Genomic DNA, 13634 nt, shown 5'->3' on the forward strand with positions numbered 1-13634 from the left:
AGGATCCTGAGTCTAGAATCCATTCATTCGTTTTGCAATAAAAGGCCAAAAATGATACTTAATTCTTCGCAGTTGTTTGATCGTCCGATTTATTTTTACGAAAGTAACAATCTTTCTCAGAGTGTTTATTTTTCTTGCATATGCCACACTTTGTTGCATCTCCTGAATTATCTTTTTTCTTGCAGAATTTTGCTATGTGTCCTCGACCGTTACACATTGTATTTCTTGATTATTTTTCTTGCTCGTTTTACATGCTTTTGCGAGATGTCCTCCATTATTACATTTGTAGCATTTTTTCTCGGTCGATTAAAATGCCACTGCATCCTGTTTCGAGTCTATCGCTACTAGTCTATTTTCTTCAGAGAGCAATCTTGACGTGAGATTTGTAAGTGTCTTCTGATCTTGAGCAGTAGAATCCCAGGCACATGCAAAATATTTAAACTTTTCTGGCAGAGTTGCAAGTATCTTTGACATTAACATTACATCATCGATGTCTGCATTCAGAATTTTTAATCTATATATACTAAGTTTTCGAGTTTACTCACATGTGTAGCTATGTCTGTTCCTTTCTGATATGTAAAATTAAAAAATTCCTGAAGTAGAATACATTTCTGCTGCTGCGTGTCCCTTTCGTACATAGCACAAATTCGTTGGAACATTTCATGTGATGTTTTGCATACCAGTATGTGAGTCATTGGCTGCCTGTCTATCGACGTAATTATTATCTTCTGGGCACGTGCGTCCTTCCGGATCCATTCTGCTTTTACTGCTTCCATATTATCTTCTCTCAGAGCAGATACTCCTGTTACGATTTCGTATAATCCAAGAGATTTGAACAGAATCGTGATTTGAAATTTCCAGATCATAAAGTTCTCACTATCCTTGAGCTTTTCAATGTGTATTGTCTCATCTTGATTGTTATTCGCCATTTTTTCCTGTGCTGCCCTTTTACTTTTTACATTTAGTCAAAATTTTTTTACGTCTCCGACATACCTGGGCCCATAACCTGTTAAATTATATTTACTTCAGTATAGTCGGAGGTTCTTATAGACGTACACAAACTGGAATCGTCATTTACTCTTTATTACACAACAAAATTAAATGAGACTCTTACTCTAAGATTACATGACTCAACCCTTCCATATATACGGAGAAGGTGGACGCGCGCTTTCAACAACGGAAACGAACATGAGAACGGAAACGCTACGCTAGCGCCTCGACCTCGAATATCGCGACATCTTTACATTTATATACGTGGGCAGAGAGAAACCTGAGAGAGGCCATCCCGGCATTTTTCGTCAATTTTTCTGTGTCACATTTTCCGACGCGCCGCCTGAGAAAGTGCGTATCAACTACGTCGTTTCGCTCGGTAACCGCACATGGTTTGCGTCCGTGCTAATGGTTCGTGTCCGAACTAGCCAGTTAGAGGGGATATGCTGCGGCCGCGGCGCACAGTAGAGCCGTTTGCGCGAATCGCGGAAAAAATTATGTTACTTGTAAAATATGCAATGAATGATCATAGAACCTTTCAATGTTGACTTATAAAAATTGCAAAAGTGTATATTTATTAAAACAAGTATTTGATTGAAATTAAATAAAAATTCAATTTACATTTAATTTACGTATAAGAGCAAAGTAATTCGTGCGTCGATCATCGCTTAAGTCTAAATTTTTTTGATGTGGTTTACTTCTTAAACTAGTTATTAACGGATCGGATGACACGAGCATCATATGCATAACATCTTCATTTGTAAACAGACGGCTACATTTTCTACTATGATTAAGTCGATATCGTTTATAGTCCTTAATTATTTCTTGCCTCTTGAGCTTCTTCCGATAATGTCCCAAACAGGTAACGCTGCATTTTCCGAGGCATTTTCTATAATTTCCTTACCGTGAAGAAGAATTTTATGAACGGTAATTGGCATAAAGTACCAAGAATATTTTTCAATAAATATTTCCGCTGCCAAATTGTACGCATATAAGAACCGAATTTTTCTGAATTTATTTCTTCACCACAATTAATCGTTTGTAATATTGTGGAAAATCTTCTGATCAATTTCTCGTCAACTCCAGTTATTTCTGCTGTGATTTTTGGATCAGCAAAAAATCGTCGAGAAGTATTTCCGTCATTAGATGATCCGGAACCTTGTTTAACGATGTCTACCCTCAGTCCAAGTTTATTATAAAAAGCGTCTTGTATTCTTTTTTTTGTTTCTTCTTTTTTAACGCGTGTTTCTGGCGTTGTTGACCACTTTGTCTTGAAAGACAAATTGTAGGCAATATGTAATATACATTTCATGAATTTGATTCGTGCGTGCAAGGGTGACATTATTCCTAATTTGAGTGCTTCTTTTCTTTGTTAGACCTTTTATTAATTTCTGTTAAGTTGTTCATTTGAGATGGTTTGGAACCGCAAATGAACCACGAAGATGATGAAGGCGTGTGGGTTACAGCTTGAGCTACCTTACCGTTTATCATCGTAAATATCATTTGATGATTTATTTTGAATGTGGTTCCGAACTTTTCTATTTCTGTTTCTCGTAATTGAGCAATTTCGTCATCCATACGTTGCTTTTCACTTTTTATTTTTTCAGCAGTTTCTTTTGTGTATTCAAATTGTATTGCTTTGCAATATATATATATATATCTTCGTGGTTCATTTGCGGTTCCAAACCATCTCAAATGAACAACTTAACAGAAATTAATAAAAGGTCTAACAAAGAAAAGAAGCACTCAAATTAGGAATAATGTCACCCTTGCACGCACGAATCAAATTCATGAAATGTATATTACATATTGCCTACAATTTGTCTTTCAAGACAAAGTGGTCAACAACGCCAGAAACACGCGTTAAAAAAGAAGAAACAAAAAAAAGAATACAAGACGCTTTTTATAATAAACTTGGACTGAGGGTAGACATCGTTAAACAAGGTTCCGGATCATCTAATGACGGAAATACTTCTCGACGATTTTTTGCTGATCCAAAAATCACAGCAGAAATAACTGGAGTTGACGAGAAATTGATCAGAAGATTTTCCACAATATTACAAACGATTAATTGTGGTGAAGAAATAAATTCAGAAAAATTCGGTTCTTATATGCGTACAATTTGGCAGCGGAAATATTTATTGAAAAATATTCTTGGTACTTTATGCCAATTACCGTTCATAAAATTCTTCTTCACGGTAAGGAAATTATAGAAAATGCCTCGGAAAATGCAGCGTTACCTGTTTGGGACATTATCGGAAGAAGCTCAAGAGGCAAGAAATAATTAAGGACTATAAACGATATCGACTTAATCATAGTAGAAAATGTAGCCGTCTGTTTACAAATGAAGATGTTATGCATATGATGCTCGTGTCATCCGATCCGTTAATAACTAGTTTAAGAAGTAAACCACATCAAAAAAATTTAGACTTAAGCGATGATCGACGCACGAATTACTTTGCTCTTATACGTAAATTAAATGTAAATTGAATTTTTATTTAATTTCAATCAAATACTTGTTTTAATAAATATACACTTTTGCAATTTTTATAAGTCAACATTGAAAGGTTCTATGATCATTCATTGCATATTTTACAAGTAACATAATTTTTTCCGCGATTCGCGCAAACGGCTTTACTGTGCGCCGCGGCCGCAGCATATCCCCTCTAACTGGCTAGTTCGGACACGAACCATTAGCACGGACGCAAACCATGTGCGGTTACCGAGCGAAACGACGTAGTTGATACGCACTTTCTCAGGCGGCGCGTCGGAAAATGTGACACAGAAAAATTGACGAAAAATGCCGGGATGGCCTCTCTCAGGTTTCTCTCTGACGTGGGCACCATATAGGCTAACTGTAGCTCGGACAGTTGGCGCCAAACTCAAATTATAATAGTTGAACAATTATTTTCTACAATCCTCTTTGTTGGAAGCATTACGTAAATTGCAACGACAATTAATATTTTCTAGATGCTAATCGCGCCACTTTTACATTTCAGATTGCAGTGAATGGAGAGCACTTCTGTTCCTTTTACTATAAATTGCCCCTCGAAGATATAACAGCTCTCGAAGTTAATGGGACTATCGAAGACATCAGGATTCGTCAACTTAATCTATTTGTATATCCAGATCCTAATATCTGCCGACCATCGCGAACATTGATCCTGACAACTGAAGAACCGCTTGTGGATTTTTTAGTAAAATCTACCTATTACTCATGTAAAAGTCGAAAGACTAATATACATATACGTATAACCGTATACATATACAGGGTGTTTGACTGATGTATGTCATTAAAAAAATCACATATTTTACATAAAAAACTGAGTCAAAAAGTCTCTTATAGTTTTTGGATATCTTTAATATTAAGCGAGATATTGCAACTTGAAATTTGAATAATTTTTCAAATCAAGTACCTATAAATGAGGTGTATATCTGCATATTCCGTAAATAAGAAAGACATTGCCTCAAAATCTCAAGATTGAATACTTGTGTATAATTTTGAAGCCAAAAGAACACTGCTTAAAATGTGTTAATAAACTGTGATACCCCAGGTAACAGGTCTAAAGATGTTTTAATGACGTTTTATTAACGTTAGAGACATCATTAAGAAGTTATTAATACGTCACTCTGCTACCTGGAATAGAGAATAAATTTTGTTATACGTTTAGATTTTTTTAAATAAAGCAAACTACACAAATACGCACGCATAGGGTAAGTAAGGCAATCTGTGGTCCCGTTTTTAACCAAACTACCGAGCGCGTGGCGCGTAAATCATAGCGCTTGATTTGAAAAACTACTCAAACTTTAACTTGAAATATTCGCTTAATATTAAAGATATCCAAAAACTGTAAAGGACTTTTTGACTCAGTGTTTTATGTAAAATATGCGATTTTTTTTATGACATACATCAGTCGAACATCCTGTATATAAAGGATATCCGACAAGTCACTGATCAACCAAAAGGTGAAGATAGATTGGATACAACTCAAACGAAAAGTCATGTACACTGAGAGAAAATTTTTCGGTATTTGCGACTTTAATTGCAATAGTAAAATAATTTTACGGTAGGGGTTACTATTTTATAGCTATTATTGCTATCGTATTAGTAAATATAACCTTACAATAGTTGCAGTTATCACAGTTGCACTATAATTTTTAGTTGTCCCTACTGGGGACAGTTATACCCATACAGCACAGAATATTTTTAAAATATTTTTAAAACATTTATTAGGAAGATTAAAATAATTCACAAAAATATTTTTAGAATGTTTTTATGTCCGCCAGATTATGCCAGAAAAATGTTTTTAAAAATAGTTTTAAAAGATTGCAAATAAATATATTTAATAATATTTGTAAAATCTTTTAGAAATATTGCTCCCAAAAATTAAATAGTTTAACTAAATTCACGTTTGAAAGATTTTTTTAAGATTTTAAAATATACATCTTAACATCTAAAGCCTGTTTCCCACGATGAAAGTTGACATAGTCAATTGGCTGCTTACAGCAACTAGCAAAGATATATGTCTTAAGCCGGCTTTAGACAATGCGTTCACTTGCCAAATATTCGCCAAATGTAAACAAATGCAGCATTGTGTGGATACGATACGATGCTTGTTAATGCGATGATATAGGTAGGTTTGTCCCAATAACAAATGTTCGACGAGCGTGAATAAATTCCGCATCGTGTGGATATTACATACCGACAAATTCGGAAGGATGTGTTCACTTGTCAAATAATCGTCAAAGTCAAAGCTATACATAAGGCACATCGTTTGGACCATGCAACGAATACATTTTAATCGCTGTATGATGGTCCGCTCAGAGGGCGGTAAATATAAGCATACATCAAAGCAGACGAATCTCACCTGCCGCCAGATTCGGCATGGCGTTTTCTCCCTTTACTTCTCCTGCTGAAAATGACTGATTGAATCCCGCATTAAATGTGGTGAAATTGAATTGAAATGAATGCGTTTTTAATCCGGTTAATCGGATGCCCGATTGGAAGTGAATCGGTTTTAATAACAAATCAATCGGAATCGTTTTTAATTTGGCATTTCCGGATCGATCTGAATCCGCCGTTATCGGTTTCAATCGTATTAATGCCAATCCGTTTTAATCGGGTGAATAAAGTGACCACATGAATTGTATTGAATCCGCATCAATCGTGAAATTTTAATTCAACACCGGAATCGGATTTAATGCGATATTTCCGGATTTATCTGAATCCGACTCAATCAGTTTCAATCGTATCTGCGCTTAATCCATTTCAATCGGGTAATGAAAGTAGGGTTTCCAGTCAAAATGTCTCTCCTAAATGATCTCATACATAAAAGTCTCGGGAAAAATATCTCAGTCCAAAATGTCTCAGTCCAAAAATATCTCAGTCCAAAATGTCTCAGTCCAAAAATATCTCAATCCAAAATGTCTCAGTCCAAAAATATCTCAGTCCAAAAATGTCTCAGTCCAAAATGTCTCAGTCCAAAAATATCTCTGACAATAATTAACTTCGAAGGTACATCATACAATTAATATTACACAATATCATTATAATCAATTACATCTTACAAATTTTTATTACAAAATATCATTATAAAAAATTAATATTACATTTAATTAGTATTAGGATAGTTGTAAACCCATGTGACAACTCGTCTTGCGTGAAAAGTGTATGCGTGGAGGCAGTGGGTTCCACCCCCCTGCGGGGGGCTTCACTATTATTAAACTAGACACATAGTGTGCCTTCAAAGTACATGCGTGGGCTTTCCACACGTGGAAAGTTGTAAACCTATGTGGCACCTCGTTTCGCGTGGAAAGTGTATGCGTGGAGGCAGTAGGTTCTGCCCCCCTGCGGGGGGCTCCACTATTATTTAACTAGACACATAGTGTGCGTTCAAAGTACATGCGTGGACTTTCCGCGCATCCCAAGCATCAGTATTTTCACGATGCACACCATAAATAAAACCATGAAGCACTAATTGTCGCTTCCCCTTCTGACTACTTACAAATTTCAAAGACATCGCACAATCCTAACAGATGTAACTGACTGACAACCGTATCGCAAGTAACATCCAGACATATATTCACCAGTACACGTTCCTTATTATTGTTTATAACCGAATGTCGGGATAAGGATATCGAGGCGTTCGGCGCTCTACCTCAGGTACGGCGCGCACAATACAATCCACGCACAGTTCATGAGAACAAATCATGTGTTACTTTGTTGCGTTATTTGTGTATTTATATTTGTACTTTAATGATTAATGTGTATCTATGTATGTAACCGTTATTTCTGCATCCTTGGGATATTTTGTCAGGAGATATTTTGCCATGGGATATTTTGCCAGGGGACATTTTGTCATGGGATATATTGTCGCGGGATGTTTTATCGCAGGGATAATAAAACCGGGATATTTTGTCGCGGGATATTATGTCCGGGATATTTAGTCGTAACACCAACAGCCATACATTGATAATAAATTATTCTAATCAACTGAATATACGAATAATGACAATAATATAATAAATCACAAACAATTAAGCCAACACTAGAAACATGTACCCGCATCATTTAAATTTAAATTGACGATTTAGAACGTTAATGAATCCAGCAGACGTTTCATCCTACCAATATTATTTTACTTGAGATATTTTTGTTCAATACATTATTGCCTGAGATATTTTTGGACTGAGATATTTTTGAACTGAGACATTTTGGACTGAGATATTTTTGGACTGAGATATTTTTGGACTGAGACATTTTGGACTGAGATATTATAGACGAGATATTTTTGCTGAGATGTTTTGGGCTGAGATAAAATGAGGGGTCACCTTAGCTTAGCTATCTGAATCGGATTAAATCCGCTTTAATCATTAAAATTGTATATAATTTTTACGTAATAGAGTTCTTACTACAGGATTTCCTTTTGGTAAAGTCATGAGTTCTACATTTGCAAAACTGTAAAATGTTTTCATTTAAATAAATACTGCACATTGTAATAAATTTGTAGTACAAAGAATGGAATTATAATATAGGCCAGTAAAATGAAAATGGCAAAACGGATTGAAAAGCCAATTTTTTGAGGGTGAGTAGAAGGTCATAGGAGATGCCCAAATTCACAAAGTTCGAACAAAATTTCCTTGTGTGTCGGCGGCCATCTTGAAAATAGGGGTAAATATTCAAAGTTTGAATATCTCGGTTTTTATTGGTCGAATTTTTTTCTTTTTTTTAGTTTTGTAGGGAAAAATATTTGCTACAACTTTTGTTTAAAAAAATTTTTAATAGCTGTCAAGGAAAAAAGTTACAACCAAAAAGTGCCGTCAATTAGGGGTTGAACATTTTTATTGACACTTATATCGCCCTCTGTTTGATAAAATAAATGTTCAAATAAAACTTGTAGAGGATTCATTTCTCTACAATTTTCGTACCTATATTTTTTTTGCGGTGACTCAAAAAACATCAGAGATAGAGAGCGCCAAAGTTAAGTGTGTCTAGTAAATGCTCTTTTTCGTGGAAAAAATTCGCGGTTTTATTGTGAATTGTCGCACATTATAAAGCTCTTTTCCGCGAACTGTACAGTGTGTTATTGCGTGTGTGTGTTGTTTATGTGTGTTATTGTGACCTGTGTGAAGTTAGCCCCCCCAAAGTTAAAAAATCCAAATTTTTTTTTGCAAACGTTTGCCCATCGTTTGCCCACGAATGCCCCGTTGGAATTTTTGTTTGCCTCTATTTAGTTCAAAAGTTATGGGAAAATCAATTTAACAATTAAAAGATTTTATTAGTTTATCCTGATTATCCTGACTAAATTAAATTGTAGATGTTATGCACACACACACACACACACACACATACACACACACACACACACACACACACACACACACACACACACACACACACACACACACGCACACACACACGGGGGGTGCAAGGGGGGGCTTTCACCCCCCCTCCCGCACCCACCTCCGCCGGTAGGCAGCGTAGACCTCGCTTTATAACTTAAAGTACATGTTAAATTGTAAAGCGAAATTATAAAGCACATGCATGCGGAGGGGTGCAGGGAGGCTTACATGCGTGAGCGTACGTGAGCGGGAGGGGTTTGCTCCCCTGCAGCCCCCCATGCATACACATGTAAGCCCTCCTGCACCTATCCATGCATGTGCTTTATAATTTCGCTTTACAATTTGGCATGTACTTTAAGTTATAAAGCGAGGTCCACGTTGTCTACCGGCGGAGGTGGGTGCGGAAGGGGGAGCCGAAGGTCCTCCCCTGCACCTCCCCGCGCGCGCGCGCGCGCGTGTGTGTGTGTGTGTGTGTGTGTGTGTGTGTGTGTGTGTGTGTGTGTGTGTGTGCATAACATCTACAATTTAATATAGTCAGGATAGTCAGGATAAACTAATAAAATCTATTAATTGATAAATTAATTTTTCCATATCTTTTGAACTAAATAGGGGCAAACAAAAATTTCAACGGGGCATTCGTGCATGGGCAAACAATGGGCAAACGTTTGCAAAAAAAATTGGATTTTTCAACGTTGGGGGGCTAATGTAAAGTTGGCCTCCCAAAATTGATTTTTCCATAACTTTTGAACTAGATGGGGGCAAACGAAAATTCCAACGGGGCATTCGTGGGCAAACAATGAACAAACGTTTGCAAAAAAAAAGATTTGGATTTTTCAACATTGGGGAGCTAACTTTACACAGGTGTTATTGTGTATTATTTTCGGTCAGTCGTGAACTGTATTTCGAGCGTTTCAGAGTGAAATTTCACGAAAATGAGCGAGTGTTTTATTTGTGGGAAACCGCTGAGCGACGGTAAAATTACTGTCGTTCAAAAAAGAGGTGTGCAAACTTTACATTCGTTTGCTATTAAGAGGGGCGACGAGGAACATGCGCGCATGCTGGAGGACGTCAACAACATCACAGTGCACGTACTCTGACAAAAAATATACATCAACGAGAGAATGGCTGCAGCGGTTATTCGTCGTCGGAGCAACTGTGCTGTCTCGATCTCAAAATTACCTCCATCTTCTCCGTCGTCATCGCAATCTTCGAACCATCCACCGGCATTCCATCCACTGGCATTCGATTTTGAAAAACGATGCCTTTTTTGCGCCGAAGTAATTGATGAGGTATTTATAAAACAGCAAAAATCATTGCCCGTTGACAGACAAAGAATAATTTGTGGAGTGAAAAGTAATTCCATACGAGATACAATTTTCAAGCATTTGAATGATTGCAACGATGATTTTGCTCGGGGTGTAATGAACCGTATCCGTCCGATTCCGGATCTGCAGACTGTGGTTAAAGCGCGATATCACCACGATTGCTGCCGTCGTTTAACTATCCGGGTTAAAGAAAAAAAATAAGTCGAATGATATCAATACAGCCATGGAGTATATTTACTCTTTTTTTGCGGAAAATTCAGACGAATGCAGAACTCGGGAGGCCCTATACTCGGCGAACAGTTTTAAACATGTTTCTGTAATCGATCACATCTTTCTTCTTCACACGTTCACAAGATGTGATACTCCTTCAGCAATTTACAATATTGGTAAAACGAAATTAATCAACATTCTCGAGAAAAACGATGGACTCCGAGAAGTTCTTTACATGTTTAAGAAAACGAAACTCGATATCGACGTCTTGACAGCAGCAGGAGAAAAAATGTCGCTTAATTCTCTACGATATAAGCAATATTGATCAGTTAAATCAGTGACAAAAACAAAATTCAATCTTTCCTCCTTGCCTCCTACACCGCAGCGGCTGCATGGCAGCATACATTCCGCGCATACCATCAAGTACAAACCTGGCTTAACATCTACCAGGATCCAGAGGAATGGGGCTGGCGACGAACTCGACTAAGACTAGAACCAATCATGACCACCCAGGATCCAGCGCCTTCTGCGGTACTGGGATCAATAACGTGCAAATGTAAAAGAAAATGTGGAACGGCCTGTGGTTGTCGCAAAGCTGGGCTTAAATGTTTGGTAATATGCGAACATTGCAGCGGGGAATCATGTACAAACATTGTACAGTTGCAGCAAGTACTCGAAGACGACGACTGCAACGAATTCGAATTTCCCCCGGTTGACTTCAACGATTTCGAAAGTGAAAAAGACGTCACCGAAGAAAGTCGAGATATCAATGATGATGATATTGATGAAAGAAATATGCCATGTCCAGCGACAAAAAAGCAAAGACTTGCATAAATTGTTTTCACATATATATAGAAAGAAAGGCACTTTCTCGGACCCGTGGATTATATCTACTGGAGATACCACGTAAAAAAAAAATGCGCCTAAAACTGCACCTCAGTGGTGTTGCGGAAAAGAGTTTTATAATATACGACAATTTACAATAAAACCGCGAATTTTTCCCACAAAAAAGAGCATTTACTAAACATTTACTCAACTTTGGCGCTCTCTAATCTCTGATGTTTTTTGAGTCACCGTAAAAAATATACGAAAATTGTAAAGAATTGAGTCCTCTACAAGTTTTATTTGAACATTTTTTTGATCAAACTAACAGGGGGCGATAAGTGTCAATAAAAATGTTCAACCTCTAATTGACGGCACTTTTTTGATTGTAACTTTTTTTCTTGACAGCTATTAAAAATTTTTTCAAACAAAAGTTATAGCAAATATTTTTCACTACAAAACTAAAAAAAAATTCGATAAATAGGAGCCGAGATTTAAACTTTGGATATTCACCCCTATTTTCAAGATGGCCGCTGACGCACCGGAAAATTTTGTTTGAACTTTGTGAATTTGGGCATTTCCTATGACCCTTTACTCACCCTCAAAAAATTGGCTTGTCAATCCGTTTTGTACATATTCGGTGTTTTTCGAGCTAATTTTACTGGCCTAATAAAGTAGTAAATAATCCTGTTTATATATCCGGAATTTACGGATTCTATCAGTTTGAATCGGTCAGTTAATCCGTTTAAATTATTATGATTTCGTGATTTCGGGGTTCACGAAATCATCATAACAATTGGATAAAGTTCCGAAAACGGGTTACCTCCGATTTTGATGAAATTTTGTAAAAGGCTTTATTTTGGATTAAAATGGAAGCCCTTAAAAGGAATTTTGGCGACTCCTATGATAAAACCATTTTTTAAAATAAAATGTACAATCAACTGTACTGTAACCACAACGAACAATTGTACAAATCAACAAACATGTTTTCATGTAAATTCAAAAGCCCCTACCCATTTTTTCACGCGTGGAAAGTTGTAAACCCATGTGGCACCTCGTTTCGCGCGGAAATTAAGTGTATGCGTGGAGACAGTAGGTTTCGCCCCCCCCCCCCCCCGGGGAGTCTACTACCGTTAAACTAGACACATCCCAAGTAGCACAAACGTCGTCAATTAGACATCTATTTGACTAAATTTTTTTGTCAGAACTTACGTCAAACTGACGATCAGTAGACGTCTAAATGACCCTATACTGACGGCCATTTGTCACAGCATAAATGACGTCATCAAATGACGTCAAACTTACATCAGTATATGACGTAAGTTTATAATAATTTTAAAAATGCTTTAAAAATGACGTAAATATGAGTCATTTAAAAGTATGTATATGCCGTTATGCTTTCGTAAATTAAAAATTTTAGAAAAACAAAAAAAAACATATTTATTAAGGTTGTGCGTACAGTCGCGCGGTCACCCATCCGAGTTAATACCGCACCTAACATCGCTTGACATCGATGATCGAACGGACTTTTTTTTTAACGAGAATAATTTATTAACTCATTTAAATACATTTTGCTATATACAATATAGTTCCTGCCTATTTAGCTTAACCTACTTTGTAAATTGAGTACAAGTTGATCTTATGGCCATCTCCGGTACCTTTTACTTTGTTCTCATTACATTATATACCTATTCTTTAGAATATACTTTGTAGGAAAAACATAAAAAAACCTACTTGTCAGATAAACATTTAGTGCAATAAAAATCTGCAACACTTTTGATTCAAGTACTTAAGTTACTTAAATCTATATTGCTTTTTTATATATATCTAATTTTTGGTAAGGCACTTCATACTTAAAGTGTTTTGGCATATTATCAGCTCTAAGCTGAGTTATATCTTTTGTTAGTTTATTATATTCTAATTGTGTGTTGTAGAATCTTTCCGCAATACTATAAATATAATCTCTTATATATGGCATTTCTGCTTGTTTATGTAGATCTACTATTTTACAATATCTACCTTCGTTTAGAATCAGTCTTAAGCACTTATTTTGGAATCTTTGTATAGGTAACAGATTCGTTATAGCTGTTCCGCACCAAGCTGTCGCCGCATATGTGACTATCGGCCTTAATATCATCTTATAATCAAAGCCTTGTTATGCTTACTAACTGCAGAGTCTCTTACTAACAATGAATAAAGTTCTTTTATTACCATGTATGTTTTTCTTAAAACTATATTGATATGTCTTTTATACGTCAACTTATGATCTAAATTTACTCCTAAGTATTTAACAATACTTTTACAATTTATTGTCTGGTTGTATACTCTTATTGGTTGTATTATACGTGAATCTTTGATTTTTCTCGTAAAGACTATTACTTCTGTTTTCGCTGCATTTAGTGTTATTTTCCATTTATTATAATATTTCTGTAACATATCGATGTG

The 13634-nt window shown here is 36.3% G+C and overlaps 1 protein-coding gene across 1 annotated transcript in view; it reads left to right on the top strand.

Annotated features, from left to right (window-relative positions):
* The window catches only part of LOC139818258 (galectin-4), a 115770-nt gene that overhangs the window by 88811 nt on the left and 13325 nt on the right, over positions 1 to 13634 (top strand). The window contains exon 4 of the mRNA XM_071786876.1: positions 3990 to 4187. Coding sequence (XP_071642977.1) covers positions 3990 to 4187 — 198 coding nt within the window. The remainder of the gene's footprint in view (positions 1 to 3989; positions 4188 to 13634) is intronic.

This window comes from Temnothorax longispinosus, chromosome 8 (assembly GCF_030848805.1).
Source record: "Temnothorax longispinosus isolate EJ_2023e chromosome 8, Tlon_JGU_v1, whole genome shotgun sequence".
Lineage (NCBI taxonomy): Eukaryota > Metazoa > Arthropoda > Insecta > Hymenoptera > Formicidae > Temnothorax > Temnothorax longispinosus.